Source organism: Chiloscyllium plagiosum, chromosome 34, assembly GCF_004010195.1.
Source record: "Chiloscyllium plagiosum isolate BGI_BamShark_2017 chromosome 34, ASM401019v2, whole genome shotgun sequence".
Taxonomy (NCBI): Eukaryota; Metazoa; Chordata; class Chondrichthyes; order Orectolobiformes; family Hemiscylliidae; genus Chiloscyllium; species Chiloscyllium plagiosum.
The window spans coordinates 24,621,872-24,639,153 of NC_057743.1; the positions used below are offsets into that span (position 1 = coordinate 24,621,872).

At 42.2% G+C, this 17,282-nt stretch overlaps 1 protein-coding gene across 5 annotated transcripts in view; it reads left to right on the top strand.

The window, feature by feature from the left end:
- slc45a1 (solute carrier family 45 member 1) overlaps nucleotides 1-3,643 on the top strand; it is a 61,343-nt gene extending 57,700 nt beyond the window's left edge. For 4 of the 5 annotated variants that reach the window (XM_043675933.1, XM_043675932.1, XM_043675934.1 and 1 more), the window contains one exon: nucleotides 1,116-3,643. In XM_043675933.1, coding sequence (XP_043531868.1) covers nucleotides 1,116-1,379 — 264 coding nt within the window. In that variant the 3' untranslated portion in view covers nucleotides 1,380-3,643. Of the gene's footprint in view, nucleotides 1-501; nucleotides 1,022-1,115 lie in introns of all 5 variants that reach the window. The other variant, XR_006309265.1, reaches the window with a different exon arrangement.
- The last annotated feature ends 13,639 nt before the right edge of the window (nucleotides 3,644-17,282 follow it).

Below are 17,282 nucleotides of genomic sequence, written 5' to 3' on the forward strand. Positions count from 1 at the left end.
CATATGGGTGGCACGGTGGCACAGTGGTTAGCACTGCTGCCTCACAGTGCCAGAGACCCGGGTTCAATTCCACAATGACTGTGTGGAGTTTGCACGTTCTCCCCGTGTCTGCGTGGGTTTCCTCCGGGTGCTCCGGTTTCCTCCCACAGTCCAAAGATGTGCAGGGCCAGGTGAATTGGCCATGCTAAATTGCCCGTAGTGTTAGGTAAGGGGTAAATGTAGGGGTATGGGTGGGTTTCGCTTCGGCGGGTCGGTGTGGACTTGTTGGGCCGAAGGGCCTGTTTCCACACTGTAATGTAATGTAATCTAATTTAATCTAATGTCTTCGATAAGTTTGATGGGAGAATGGAAAGGGAGTTCTTTGGTATCCAAGTCCTGTTGGACCAGTCCTTGATGTTACAATTTGAGTTAGGACTTTGACATTGATGTCAATTGCTGATTGGGAACAGTTAACCTTGATTTTGCTTTAACTATTAATGATCAGAATACATGTGCCAATAGGGAGTCTATCAACAAGGAACTAGCTGCAGCCTGCCTGGAGTTAAGACAGAGTGCCTCATTCCAATCTTCTTCATCATCTGTTTTGCCACCTTCATGGAGGAGAACTCTCCACCCCACCTTCTACACAGGACTTTCAGTAGCTACAACTGTGGCCAGATAAGCCTGAGGAGGAACTCTGAGTTGGTCCCCATCTCCAGTTAGCTATCAAGGGGTCACCTCCATGCAGCTGCTGTGCTCCCAACATCACAGGAACCCAGTGGCTGACTAGAAAATTTAAATTGGGCTCTTACCCATTGCCTTAATTGATCTATAATTGGTGTTACCTCTTCTTTGCCTGTGGATAGTATCAACCCTGACCTAACCTTCCCCAAATGGCCAACAGCAGGAAACTACAGACCTGCTCACTGCCCTTCAGCTCATGAGAAACCTCCCCAGCATCTTCCAACATGAAGTGTTTAAGTCACCTTCAGGATGCTGTACAGAACTGGAGTATTTAAAAGTTATCAAGGCCTCTTGTTTGGTGAGTTGTACCATCAATCTACTGTAATGACACTAACATGTATACATTTCTTTCTTGAACATACAGTATAACAGCTGATATTATTATTATCTAGTTTGTAGGACCGAATGCAAATGGGACCAAGCGGGGGATGGGTGTGGACATTTCACTCCTGAGCTGCCAGTACTTCCTTGCACAGATCATCGTTTCCATAGTGATGGGCCCACTAACATCAGTTGTGGGCAGTGCCAATGGGGTGATGTACTTTGCCAGCCTGACCTCCTTCATCGGGTGCTTGTACTCTTCTCTGTTTGTGATTTATGACATCCCTCCCGATGATAATGGTGAGGAGCAGACTCCCCTCCTCATGAATGTCTGACTCAACAAATTCCACTTTGAATCTGTTCAAGGAACGAACTCCTAGAATAAGCCACTGGACATTTGCACTTTCCCCGAGATCCCACAACATCGAGTCATCATTATTCAAACAGGAACAGAAACGATGAAGATTAATTCCTCTTTTTTTTAATTGGTGCTGGTACCTCTCAAATATAAATATATAAAGAAATATATATAAATAACAAAAATTTTGATTAGTTAATTAGAGCAAGTAAAATGCATGGTTTGCAAGTGATCCGGTTCTACTCCATTCAGACAGGTGACTGACACCTAATGGGAAGCCTCAACCACATATTGGTCATCTAGGAAAGCCTTGCTTGCAACACGCAACCAACCAAGAATTGAGATGGCAATATATGTCTGTTTCAATTCCAGCCCTTAAAGACTTTTCTCCTGCTGATCACTATGGAAGATCCTGTGGTTTTGGTAGAGTTCAAAAGTGGTTTAAAAGTTCCCAACAAGAAGAATACAGTGAGTCATTGGTGGGGCAAGGTACCACACATATCATTAATGTCCCTCAGAAAATTCCAGCTCACAGTTTTCTCCAATGCTTATGCATGGTGGGAATGTTTTTTAGCCTGAGTAAGGGCTCAGTGTATCTCCCTTTCTCAATCATGAGAAACACCCAGTGAAACTGAACTCTAATTTCGTAATAACAATCGTGGAAAACTCAAAGTCTATCCAGTAACTCACCCCAAGCACATGGAATAGGAGGATCCCACATTGCATCTCTCGCCTTCCCTCAGTCTTAACCAAACTCAAATGGGTGGCAACAGCATTTGTAAATGGCCTCAGTGCCCTGAGTCAGGGAAATCAGCCTTGCCACTTAATGAGCTATCCAGTGAATTTCTGTTTTATTCCTTCATGGAATGTGGGCTTTGCTGACTAGGCTGGCATTTATTGCTTATCCCTAATTATTCTTGACAAGGAAGTGGTGACTGTCTTCTTGGACTGCTGCAGTCAATGGGTGTAAGAAGTCCCAGACCTGTTGGGAGGGAGTTCCAGGATTTTCATCCAGCGACAGTAAAGGAACAGCAATATAGTTCCAAGTCAGGTTGGTGTGTGGCTCGGTGGGAGATTACAAATGGCAGTGTTCTCTTGCGTTTGCTACCTTTGTCCTTCTGGTTGGTAAAAATTACAAGTTGGAAGCTGCTGTCAGAAGACTGGTCAGTGTGCATATATGGCATTGGTTGAAGACCGAGTCAATGCTGTTTTGTATGACCAAGGAGTTTGTCAAAATCTCAGCTGTCTCACACATTGCTCCCCAAACACTTAGTACCATAAGCAGTGACTATTTGAGTGATGCATGGGAGAGAACCCATAGTATGAATCTGGGAAGGTAAGAGATGCTCATCATGATTTATCTCCACACTTACTGGTATTATTAAAAAGTTTTGATGTTTAAACTAGCTACCTGAACTTTATAAGGAAGCATTACTGCAAGTACGTTCACAGCACATCATAAATATTATTGTATGTATGTATAGGCAAAGATTTCTTGTGTATGTACCAGGAGATTATAACATGGTTAGACAACGATTGCAGCTTCCAATCCATTGCCCCATCAGTTACTCACAGGGTTGATACAGATTGGTTATTTTAAGTATTTCTTTTAATTTAGCATTGTTATATTCAGTCCCTCTCAGGGTTCACAGAATGTACTTCCCTTTTGCTGCTGCAGTGAGTAGATACTAGGCTGCACAGTTTGCAAAGCATGGGGACCATCTCTCCACCTTTCAGGCACTCTGCCTGAATTCCTGATGAAGGGCTTTTGCCCGATTTTACTGCTCCTCGGATGCTGCCTGAATTGCTGTGCTTTTCCAGCACCACTAATCCAGAGTTTGCAAAGCATACCAATATGTATTGCCTCCCTATAGAGTTTCTTTGGGCAGCAAGGCAAGTGAGAACATAACATACACCTTCTCTAAAGCTTGATGGGTAAACATGCTATATGAAACCATGATGGGGAAACTCACTGAATTATTTTAATTGAGTTGTGTGGGTGCATCAAAATCACTGGACTTTAGGAATAACTACACTGTCCTGTGCAGAGCAAAAATACCTCCATTTACCAAATCAACTCTCACGTTTTGAATGGGAGAGAAAGGTCTGTCATTAAATGTATGAACATTGCTCTACCGGTTAAATAGGAACCAAATGCACTTGTAAAAGGTGTTTGACTTGAATATGAATTATACACTAAGTACCTTAGTTTAAAAAAAGGAATTAAAATGCCTTATGCAAGCTGTTGTTCTCTTATCTACTTTTGTTGAACCCTATGAACCAGCCAGTCCTCAGGTTCAATTTCTAGTTTGTGTTGAGTAGGCTGACTTCAGCTTGACTGCATTGCTATTATTTTTCTCACTGCTTTTGAATTAATGTCATAATTAGTCAGCATTCCAGGTTGACTAGCCCACTAAGCCGATTTTCACTGGTTTCTTATACTGACCCAATGGAAATATTCTGCTTCACACCACAGTCTGAATCATTGTCACTTCATCCTGGGATCATACTAAGGAGCTTTGCTCTCTTTATAAAAGATTTGTGTTTACAGATTATTGCAGGCACTTGAACATGCTTTTAAATATCTCCAGTTGTCGTACACTGGAGGGCGCTAGAGACACTTTTTTCTCACCATCAACCTCACACTGACAAAAATTGCTGGAGAAACTCAGCAGCATATGTAGAGAGGAAGCAGAGTTAACATTTTGGGTAGAATCATAGAATCCCTACAGTGTGGAAACAGGCCCTTCGGCCCAACAAGTCCACACTGACCCTCCGATGAGTAACCCACCAAGACCCATTCCCCTACCCTATTAGTCTACATTTACCCCTGACTAATGCGGAGAAAGTGAGGTCTGCAGATGCTGGAGATCAGAGATGGAAATGTGTTGCTGGAAAAGCGCAGCAGGTCAGGCAGCATCTAGGGAACAGGAGAATCGACGTTTCGGGCATTCCTGAAGAATGGCTAATGCCCGAAACGTCGATTCTCCTGTTCCCTAGATGCTGCCTGACCTGCTGCGCTTTTCCAGCAACACATTTCCACCCCTGACTAATGCACCTTACCTACACATCCCTTAACACCATGGGTAATTTAGTGTGGTCAATTCACCTAACCTGCACATCTTTGGATATGGGAGGAAACTGCAGCACCCGGAGGAAACCCACACAGACACGGGGAGATTGTGCAAACTCCACAGTGACCTTCTTCAGAACTTTGGGTCACTTGACCCTAAAAGATTAACTCTGCTTTCTCTACACAGATGCTCTCAGACCTGCTGAGTTTTGCCAGTAATTTCTGTTTGTGTTTCTGATTTACAGCAAATGCTGATTTTTTTTGTTTCAAGAACTTCACATTGAGTTCATCTCAACCCCTAACTCTCTTGGTTTGACTTCAATCCCAGGTGGCAATCTGAGTCTTGGTTGTATTTACAAGTTGCATCTGATAAGAATAAACTGGGAATAATCAGCCAACTCCCCAAAAGAGGGCAAGTTTGTGCTGCTTACTGTCAATTTTATTGGTCCTTACAGCAACCTTACTTAATTTCAATTACATATTTCTCCAAATCCCATAATACTCTTACTTCCAAAGGATGATACATAGGCATCTCTTTTTTTTTTTGAACGCTATTGTAAAGGTAGCACAAGAACTGCAGTGTTACAAGCCATGCAATGCCTGGAAAACCTGGTGATGATCCCTTTCCTATGGGAATGTCCTTGGCCTTTGTTTTATGCCTACCCATGGGAACAAGGGCAGGACACAGCTTCTGACCAGCTTCCTTACTTTGCTCACTGATAAATCCAGACTAAGGTAAGATTATGGTAAAATATTGCCTGTTAATCATCAGCTTCCATCATCTGATTTTAATGTCTGAGACCTTCATGACCTAAAGTGATTTTTAAAGATGACAAATATTGAGAAAGAGACTGCTGTGACCATAGATTGAGACATGACTTGAAGACTCATACGGAATACGCTAAACCGATCCGCTGAAATTACCATTTTATCTAAAGACTCTTAAATAATTCAGCATCAAGAATTACACATCTACATTGGGAGATGAAAGGCTTCCTGTAAAGTATTCAGATGGGAAAGACAATTGATCTGGACCAGAGAATACACAAACAATTCATGTTTTAGTAGCTTGGCAGAGCAGAGAAAAGAATATGGATTCACAACAACATAATTTGGAAGGCTTGGTCTCGTTCTTTCCCTCCATGTTTCTCTCAACCTCCAAAGTCAGTGCCCAGTGATAAAGCAACTTGGGAAAACAACTGAGAACTCTAGAATTCTATATACGTCACTACAGCTGACGAATCAAAGCAACAGCTAAACAGTTACAGACTCAGATTTCACTCACACAATTCCAGGATTCTGAGAATTTTAAACTGCATCTGCTTTCAACTTCCTATTAGTTTTAGCCACCTCCTCCTCTCTTATTTTAAGAAGTTATTACCTACGTTTGTGTGTACATTTGATGTCATGATTTTATTATGCGGTGATAGAATTCCTCTTTCTTTCACTCAAGAAACTGTGGAATTGACTGGCTTTTGACTGTACTCCTGTACCTTGTACTAAGTACACGTGACTATAAAACCTAAATCTATATCTAACTATGTTCTAATTGAAGTGTGGTAGCTGCATGCTAAATAAAAGCAAGAGGATTTTAAAAACAGGGGAGATAAATCTCCTTCCTCACTTGGTAACAGAAACTGGTCGAGAACAAAGTTAAACCAAAACTAGAGAACCAAAATATCAGAATTGTGCCAGAAATAAGAGACTTCAGTTTTGAAGAATTATGGTGTTGTTCTTCTCAGGGAAGAAAATGGTTCAAAGGAGATTTAGTGGAAATATTCAAAATTATGAGAGATTCAGGATTAGATGTGGTCTTGAACCTAGTGAGAGTCAGCACCTTCAGGACAGGAGGGGAGCTGAACTCCAGGGAGAATCAGCTCCTTCAGGAGAGATGGGGCAAAAGAGAAAACATGACGCCATTGATTTGAAGTTTCCTCCTACATGGTGGGCTTTTCATTATATATAGAGGTTAGCCATCATTTTCTAAAATGTTCCAGCTAAGCAGAGTTTAATGGTTTGGAATCAAGTGTTAGTATTATAACACTCATGCCCAAAACGTCGATTCTCCTGCTCCTTGGATGCTGCCTGACCTGCTGCGCTTTTCCAGCAACACATTTTCAGCTTAGTATTATAAATGGCTTACAAGAATCAATCAAACAAATGTCCAAACAACTCAAGTAGAGATGTCATTACCAGAACAGGAAGTACTTGAACCTAGGTTTCCTGGGTCAGAGGCAGGGATAGTACCGCTGTGACATAAGAGCCCTGATGGAACAGCCAGAGTTTCAGTATTTATTGATAGCAGGTTCTTGTAATGGACTTGTAATTCATTTTTTGACTAGGTAATTTGGTTGTGGATTTCTAAAATTAAAAAAAAGAACTGGGGTCTTCGGCATGTGTTGGGTTAAAACATTGCCAACTGAACAGGAGATCCTGAATTTATATCCCTGCAGTACCTTTGCGCTGTTTAATGGGCCATTTGTTAATTTGGTTGTGAGTTAATTTTAGACAAAAGATTTAGGTACTTAGAGCCATCAGTAGGTTTACGCAGTGGGATGAGGAGCACGGTTGTAGTTCCCCCCCTGCCTGCCTGTACATCATAGTTGCATCTGTGTGTGAATGCCCTTGGAGAGGGAACATGCAGTGTCCACCAGCAGCCTTTCAGCATTTAAGGATAGGTGGACAACACAAGAGCTTGGGTGTATGATTTCTCCCATCAATGTCATTTTGATTTGTTCCCCTCCCTTGTTCCCCCCCTTTTTGAATTAATGGTAAGGTCCTGGAAGTGTTGCTGAACAAAGAGACCTTGGAGTGCAGGTTCATAGCTCCTTGAAAATGGAGTCGCAGGTAGATAGGTTAGTGAAGAAGGTGTTTGGTATGCTTTCTTTTATTGGTCAGAGTATTGAGTATAGGAGTTGGGAGGTCATGTTGCAGCTATACAGGACATTGGTTAGGCCACTGTTGGAATATTGCGTGCAATTCTGGTCTCCTTCCTATCGGAAAGATGTTGTGAAACTTGAAAGGATTCAGAAAAGATTTACAAGGATGTTGCAAGGGTTGGGGGATTTGAGCTTTGGGATAGGCTGAACAGGCTGGGGCTGTTTTCTCTGGAGCATCGGAGGCTGAGGGGTGACCTTATAGAGATTTCCAAAATTGTGAGGGACATGGATAGGGTAAATAGGCAAAGTCTTATCCCTGGGGTCGGGGAGTCTAGAACTAGAGGGCATTGGTTTAGGGTGAGAGGGGAAAGATATAAAAGATACCTAAGGGGCAACATTTTCACACAAAGAGTTGTACGGGTATGGAATGAGCTGCCAGAGGAAGTGGTGGAGGCTGGTACAATTGCAACATTTAAAACGCATTTGGATGGGTATACTAATAGGAAGGGTTTGGAGGGATATGGGCCAGGTGCTGGCAGGTGGGACTAGATTGGGTTGGGATATCTGGTCGGCATGGACTGGTTGGACTGAAGGGTCTGTGTCCATGCTGTACATCTCTATGATTCTATGACACTGGGTTAATTTGGTGGTGGGTCTCGTTAGTCGTTCTTACTTTGTGGGGTTTTGGCGACTGGACAGAAATTGAGTCCAGAGGGAATGGTGGAAACTAGTGTTTGTGCTAAAATATAGATTTATTCACAAATCTATGAAAATCTTTTGCTGCTTAATTCAACTTATAGTTCTTGGTCTGTTAACTATCAAATTCAGGCTGATGACATTGCTGTCAGACTTGCACCATCACTAAGATAGCCTATTCTATCTTCAAAACGTGATCAAATTTTAACATCTGTCTCAGCCTATCGATTGCTGAGACCCTCATCCATGACTTTGTTATGTTTCAACTTAGTTATTCCCATATACTCTGCTGGTCGCCAGCATTTTACACTCCATAAACCTGAAGTCATTCAAATTATTGCTGCTTGTGTTTGAACTCATACAAAGATCTCTTCACCTATCGCTCTTGTACTTGCTGACTTCCACTGGGTCCCAATTTAGCAATACCTAATTTGGACATTCTCATAGTTGTTTTCAAATCCCTTCATAGTCTTCCCTGTAATCTCCTCCAGCCCTACAAATCTTTAAGATATTGGCACTCCTCCCACTCTGCCATCCTAATTTTATTGGCCCACCATTGGTGACCACATCTTTAGTTACCTAGCCCCAAGCTCTGGAAATCTCATGTTGCAACCTTCAGCCTCTATCATATTTTCCTTCTTTAGATTTAGATTTTATTGTCATGTGTCCTCAAGTACAAAAGTACAGGAGTACATTGAAAACTTTTCAATGTCCTCACACAATGTATCATCCTACATACAAGTACCAAGATGGATGATGGGAAAAAATTATGGCCTTAAGAGCTGTTCCTTTTTTGAAATATTTGAGGTGAATTCTCAAATTCTGGAAGCAGGAATTACTGTTTTATATACTGTGGCAAAGTTTTGGAACTTCGGGGGATAAAAGATCATAACAAGAGCACTTCAAAAAGGAGGGAAACAGACAAAGGCAGAGACTACATGGTGAGAGAAAGAAACCGATGTTGCTGATACAGCAGTGAATCTGCACAGTTACTGCCTTTGCTGTTTGAATTCAAGTATCTCTGGACATCGGAGTGCATGTAGGACAAATTAACAAACAGCTGACCTTGGATGAACCTGTGTGGGAGAGCTCACAGCGCAGGAACATATATGTGCATAGTTTATAAGTGTAGCCTTGCTGTAAATCTACAATAGTGACTTGAGTGGGTTCTTTCTTGATTAAATGTTTTATTGAGATCTATCTCTTGATTAAATTTTAAAAATATAAGCCCTAAGTATTAAGTTAGCCTGGAGCAGTTTTTTTTTAGAGCAATCAAACAGTGCTATTTTCTGGGTCTGTAGATTGTGAAGGAGCAAAGATGGCCTTTAGTAGAGTGATGTGCCCTTCCTGTTGGATGTGGGAGTTTAGGGAGAGTTTCCATGTTAAGAATGATTATGTCTGCAGGAACTGTCTTTGGTTGTGAAACCTATCAGTTCGCTTGAATCGGTTGGAGTGGCAGTTAGAGGTAATAAGGATTTACAGGAGCTAGGGGGTGTGACAGATGGCAGTTAGAGGAAGGGAAAAAGCCACAGATATTCTATGACTATGATACAGTCAGTTGCATGGGTTAATTCCAGGAACGGTAGATGGGGTAGGCAGGTAGTGGAGGAGTCTTCTGTGGCTATCCTCATCTCAAACAAGTATGGTATTTTGGAAAATTTGGGGGTGATGGACTCTCAGGGGAATGTAGCACGAGCAGCCTAGTTTCTGGTACCAAGACTGGCTCTAATGCAATGAGGGTTCCAAGTGATTGATTGTGATAGAGGATTCTCTAGTCAGAGAACAGACAGACGTTTCTGCAGCCGGCAGCGAAAAGTCAGAATGGTGAGTTGTCTCCCTGGTGCCAGGATCAAGGATATCTAGGAGAGGATGTAGAATGTTCTCAAAGGGGAGAGGGACCAGCAGGAATTCATTGTACACAGTGGAACTAATGACATAGGAAGGGAAAAGGATGAGATTCTACTGGGAGAATATAGAAAGTTATGCAGGAGTTTAAGAATTAGGTCATAGAGTCATAGAGATGTACAGCATGGAAATAGACCCTTTGGTCCAACTCATCCATGGCGACCAGATATCCCAACCCAATCTAGTCCCACCTGCCAGTACCCGGCCCATATCTCTCCAAACCCTTCCTATTTATATACCCATCCAGATGCCTTTTAAATGTTGCAATTGTATTAGCCTCCACTACTTCCTCTGGCAGCTCATTCCACACACACACCACCCTCTGCATGAAAAGGTTGCCCCTTAGGTCTCTTTTATATCTTTTCACTCTCACCCTAAACCTATGCCTTCTAGTTCTGGACTCCCCCACCCCATGGAAAGACCTTGTCTATTTACCCTATCCATGCCCCTCATGATTTGGAGATGCCGGTATTGGACTGTGGCACCTGGTGAAGGAGTAGCACTCCAAAAGCTAGTGCTTCCAAATAAACCTATTAGATTAGATTCCCTACAGAGTGGAAACATCCCCTTCGGCCCAACAAGTCCACGCCGACCCTCCGAAGAGCAACCCACACATTCCCCTACATTTACCCATGATTAATCCATCTAACACTACGGGCAATTTAGCATGGCCAATTCACCTGACCTGCACATCTTTGTGACTGTGGGAGGAAACCGGAGCACCTGGAGAAAACCCACGCAAACACAGGAAGAACGTGCAAACTCCACACAAACAGTTGCCCGAGCCGGGAATCGAACCTGGGTCCCTGGCGCTGTGAGATAGCAGTCTGAACCACCGTGTCGCCCCTGTTGGGAGATTTTTAACTGTTGGGAAATCTCCCCTGGTCTTGTGAGATTTTTAACTTTGCATGCCCCTCATGATTTTATAAACCTCCATAAGGTCACCCCTCAGACTTCGATGCTCCACGGAAAACAGCTCTAGCCTCTTAAACCTCTCCCTGTAGCTCAAATCCTCTAGCCTTGGCAGCATCCTTGTAAATCTTCTCTGAACCCTTGCAATTTTTACAATATCTTTCTGATAGAAAGGAGACCAGAACTGCATGCAATATTCCAACAGTGGCCTAATCAATATCCTGTAGAGCTGCAACATGACCTCCCAATTCCTGTACTCAATACTCTGACCAACAGAGGAAAGCATACCAAACACCTTCTTCACTATGCTATCTACCTGCGACTCTTCTTTCAAGGGGCAAAGAACCTGCAAGGTCTCTTTGTTGAGCAACAATCCCTAGGACCTTACCATTAAATGTATAAGTCCTGCTAAGATTTGCTTTCCCAAAATGTAGCACCTCACATTTATCTAAATTAAACTCCATCTGCCACTCCTCAGCCCATTGGCCCATCTGATCAAGATCCCGTTGTAATCTGAGATAACCTTCTTCGCTGTCCACTACACCTCCAATTTTGGTGTCATCTGCAAACTTTCTAAATATACCTCTTATGCTCGCATCCAAATCATTCAAATAAGTGATGAAAAGTACTGGACCCAGCAACGATCCTTGTGGCACTCCACTGGTCACAGGCCTCCAGTCTGAAAAACAACCCTCCACCACTACTTTCTGTCTTCTAATTTTAAGCCAGTTCTGTATCCAAATGGCTAGCTTTCTCTGTATTCCATTTGATCTAACCTTGCTAATCAGTCTCCCATGGGGAAACTTATGGAATGCCTTATTGAAGTCCATGTAGATCACGTCTACCGCTCTGCCCTCATCAATCCTCTTTGTTACTTCTTCAAAAATCCTCGAGGGTAGTAATATCTTGATTACTCACGGTGCTACAAGCAAGTGAGGATAGGAATAGGAGGATAGAGCAGATGAATGCATGGTTGAGGAGCTGATGCAGTGAGAAGGGTTCACAATTTTGGATCACTGGAATCTCTTCTGGGGTAGAAGGGACCTGTACAAGAGGGACGGATTGCACTCGAACTGGAAGAGGATTAATATAATGGCAGGGAGGTTTGCTAGAGCTGCTTGGGAAGATTTAAACTAGTAAGGTGGGTGGGTTGGGACCCAGGGAAATAGTGATAGAAGAGATCAATCTGAGACTGGTGCAATTGGGAAAAGGAATGAGTCAAACAGTCAAGGTAGGCAGGAACAAAGCAGAGAACAAGGTAGGACTGATAAATTAAACTGAATTTGTTTCAATTCAAGAGGCCTAACAGGGAAGGAAATTAAACTCAGGGCATGGTTAGGAACATGGGACTGGGATATCATAGCGATTACAGAGATGTGGCTCAGGGATAAACAGGACTGGTAGCTTAATGTTCCCAGATACAAATGCTATAGGAAGGATAGAAAGGGGGGCAAGAGAGGAGGGGGATGGCATTATGGCTGTACATAGGGAGGATATTCCTGGGAATACATCCAGGGAAGTTATTTGAATGGAACTGAGAAATAAGAAAGAGATGATCACCTTATTGGGATTGTATTGCAGACCCCCCCCAATATCAGCGGGAAATTGAGAAACAGATTTGTAAGGAAATCTCAGTTATCTGTTAGAATAATAGGGTGGTTATGGTAGGAAACATAGACTGGGACTGCCATAGTGTTAAGGGTTTAGATGGAGAGGAATTTGTTAAGTAAGTACAAGAAAATTTTCTGATTCAGTATGTGGATGTACCTACTAGAGAAGGTGCAAAATTTGACCTACTCTTGGGAAATAAGGCAGTGTAGGTGACTGAAGTATCACTGGGGGAGCACGTTGAGGCCAGCTACCATAATTCTATTAGTTTTAAAATAGTGATGGAAAAGGATACATCAAATCTAAAAGTTAAAGTTCTAAACTGAAGAAAGGCTAATTTTGACGGTATTAGGCGAGAACTTTCAGAAGTTGAATGGGGGCAGACATTTGCAGGTAATGGGATATTTGGAAAATGGGAAACCTTCAAAAATAAGATCATGAGAGTCCAGAGACAGTGTATACCTGTTAGCGTGAAAGGAAAGGCTGTTAGGTGTAAGAAATGCTGGATGACGAGAGAAAATGAGGTTTTGATTAAGAAAAAGGAAGCATTTGTCAGGTTTAGACAGCAGAAATTGAGTCAATCCTTAGAAGATTATAAAGGCAGTAGGAGTGTACTTAAGAGGGAAATCAGCAAAGCAAAAAGAAGACATGAAAGAGCTTTGGCAAATGGGGTTAAGGAGAATCCAAAGGGATTTTATAAATATATTAAGGACAAAAGAGTAACTAGGAAGAGAATAAGGTCCCTCAAAGACCAGCAAGGCAACCTACGTGTGGAACCATAGGAGATGAAGGAGATACCAAACGAGTATTTTGCATCAGGGTTTACTGTGGGGAAGGACATGGAAGATACAGAATGTGGGGAAATAGATGGTGACATCTTGAAAAAAAGTCCATATTACAGAAGAGGAGGTGCTGGATGTCTTAAAACGCATAAAAGTGGATAACTCCCCAGGACGTGATCTAGTGTAACCTAGAACTTTGTGGGAAGTTAGGGAAGTGATTGCTGGGCCCCTTGCTGAGGTATTTGCATCATCAGTAGTCATAGGTGAGGTGCCAGAAGAGTGGAGGTTGGCTAATGTGATGCCACTATTTAAGAAAGGTGGTAAGGAAAATCCAGGGAACTATAGACCAGTGAGCCTGACATCAGTGGTGGCAGGTTATTGAAGGGAATCCTGAGGGACAGAATTTACATGCATTTGAAAGGCAAAGATTGATTAGGGACAGTCAACATGGCTTTGTATGTGAGAAACATGTCTCACTAACGATTGAGTTTTTTGAACAAGTAACAAAGAGGATTGATGAAGGCAGAGCGCTGGATGTGATATATGTGCACTTCAGTAAGGCATTCGACAAGGTTCCCCATGGGAGACTGGTTAGCCAGGTTAGATCTCACGGAATAAAGGGAGAACTAGTCATTTGGATACAAAACTGACTTGAAGATAGAAGACAGGGGGTGGTGGTGAAAGATTGTTTTTCAAACTGGAGGCATGTGACCAGTGCAGTGCCACAAGGCTTGGTGCTTGGTCCACTACCTTTTGTCATTTATGTAAATGATTTAGATGTGGTTAGTAAGTTTGCAGATGACACCAAAATTGGAAGGCTAGTGGACAATGAAGGTTACCTCAGAATACAACCTCAGAGTTGATCAGACGGGCCAATGGGCTGAGGAGTGGCAGATGGAGTTTAATTTAGATAAATGTGAGGTGCTGCATTTTAGAAAGGCAAATCAGAGCAGGACTTATACATTTAATGGTAAGGTCCAGGGAGTGTTGCTGAACAAGGAGACCTTGGAGTCCAGGTTCATAGTCTCTTGAAAGTGGAGTCACAGGTAGATAGGATAGCGAAGAAAGCATTTGATATGCTTTCCTTTATTGGACGGAGTATTGAGTATAGGAGTTTGGAGGTCATGCTGTGGCTGTACAGGACATTGGTTAGGCCACTTTTGGAATATTGCGTGCAATTCTGGTCTCCTTCCTATCGGCAGGATGCTGTAAAGTTGAAAGGGTGCAGAAAAGACTTACAAGGATGTTACCAGGGTTGGAGGATTTGAGCTCCAGGGAGAGGCTGAATAGGCTGGGACTGGGAGGCTGAGGGGTGATCTTGTAGAGGTTTACAAAATCAAGGTCTTTTCCCTAAGTTGGAGGAGTTCAGTACTAGAGGTTTAGGGTGAGAGGAGAAAAATTTAAAAGGGACCTAAGGGGCAACTTATTTCACGCAGAGGGTGGTGTGTATAGGGAATGAGTTGTCAGAAGTGGTGGACGCTGATACAATTACAAAATTTAAAAATCGTCTGGATGGCTATATGAACAGGAAGGATTTCAAGGGATATGGGCCAATTGCTGGCAAATGGGACTAGATTAGGTTAGGATATTTGGTCGGCATGGACCAAAGGATCTGTTTCCGTGCTTTTCATCTCTATGACTGTATGACCTAGGTACAAAAACTTAAGAATAAGGTAGAAATAAATTGGCTCAACATTACAGTCCCCTTAGTATAGCATAAAAAAAAGAAATAAGGTTAAGTTAAACAGTATAGTCTTTCTTAGTATTAAGTCCAAAAATAAAGAAATAAAGCTGAAAGTTCAAATACTGCAGTGGTTCTTTAGTGTTTAGCAATACTGGGACCGTACTTCCTACAAGGGCTCAAACTCCTCCACATTAGCATGCTTTCCTCACACTGGCTCGATCTACCCTGCTGTCAATTTTGAGAGAACCTCATTCGCAGTGTTGGGCTCACTCCTGGACTCTCAGACCACCAAAGTCCCAATTCAAGCGTCATCCGTGCCAGGCCTTGGCCTCACCTTCGGTCCACAGGCCGGGCATTGGGAAGTCACCAAGAGTCCTGGGTCAGGCCCCCAGCTGCTACCTTGCACTGGACATCTAGCCGACTGCCAAATTCAACAAGCCCAATACTACTGCCATCACCACCTCTCTCCAGATGGTTAGTTAATAGAAAAAAAAAGTAAAAACAAAACTAAGACTATAAGAGAAAAGGAGAAAAAAGAAAAGTAGAGAGAGGACAAACCATACACTGTTGCCAAAATCTACTTTGTTTACCAAGCTTTTAGTGGTCTAACCTAATTTTCGTTATGTGGCTTATTATCATATATCAATTTATAAAACTTCGAGAAGCAATCACACAATGCCAAGTTACAGTCCAACAGATTTATTTGGAAGCACTAGCTTACGGAGCGCTGCTCCTTCATCAGGTGCCTGATGAAGAAGCAGCGCTCCAAAAGCTAATACTTACAAATAAACCTGCTGGACTATAACCTGGTATTATGTGATTAACTTTGTACACCCCAGTCCAACACTGGCACCTCCAAATCATAAAATATAAAGTTGATTTACTAACACAAGTTGTTAAGATGGAAGCACCTTTCTTAATGAAGAATCAGTGTCGCTAATTGGCAATCTCCTGTGTGATCACCACAGCCTGAGATAATTTGACACAGTTGTAAATTTAGCACATAATAGAAAAACACATTTTCATTTTGCCAAACACAAGAGAGCCACCTGGAGAGCAGGATAACAGTGCTCAGGCTGCTTCTGATGTCAGGGTCAGGTGACTCAATCACTGTAATTCTCTCCCCTCCTTACTTTCCCTGGGGTTCAGCTCCCCATCCTCTCCTCAATGTCCTGACTCTCACTGGTCTCCTCCATGCTGAAGGGTTGCAGTGAGTTGTGCTAACCCTACATAAGGGGTTCTTACTCCTTTCCCAACATGAACATGCACAAAAATGTTCAATCTGTTGCTGATTTCTAAAGTTATTCAATATAAACATTAACGTTATTCAGCAGGAAACCTGCTGAATGGGATCTGTTCAATATATTCAAGGTCAGACTTTATAAGTGAACAGAATTTTTAACCAAATTTGGATATCTTAAAATATTTTTTCAGGATAATAAAGTCTAATTAAAGAAAACAAAGCACCGGTCTATTTATTGCCCCACCAAATACTTTAAAATTCATTCCCAGGATGTAGGCGTTGCTGGTATTTACTATCCTTCCATTGTTTGATACAAATATAATTGGCTTGTTAGGCCAATTCAAACTGTTGTCAAGAGAAAATCACTTTGGTATGGAACTGCAGTCACCAAACTGCACTCAGACCAAATGAGGATAACAGCAAAATAGCAAAAAAAAACTCCATAAAACTGTTCAAGACATTCATACTCCATACACAGCTCCACCCATCAATAACCACACACCCATGTTCCTCCAACTTGTACAGAACACATGTATATGTTTGAAATACATGATATTCTGTACACCTTATGGTGTATCAGGGCTGGTCAAGCAGTGTAAACCATATATGTGCTTTCTACTTACTCTAGCACATTTCATATCTCAAAATACTTTGCAGCCAATTGAGTATTTTTGACCTAGTCGTGAAGGATTAACTTTGGTAAAGACACTAGGTGAAACCCTTGCTCTTCTTTCTACAGGATAATGTGTCTACCAGACAGGGACCTCAGTTTGACATCAACAAACATCACTTCTTAATATGCAGATTACTCGCTATGGACTGGAGATTTCAGTTCATAACCTTCTGACACCAGAACAGATGCATCAGCACCGATAGAGCTTCAGCTTAGTTAACAATAACCTAGGAACTGGGGCTGCAATGAAGTCTGAGAAAGTAGACTTTTATAAAATAGTGAGAAATTAAATCCAAGTATAAATCAGTTAATGCAGAAAATAGGAACAGTAGAGCTGCCACAATTCAGCAAGGAATTATGTAAACAATGTTGAATTAAGTGAGCAGAGGACCAGTCCCCAATCTTGGGAAAGCCTAAAGAACGGC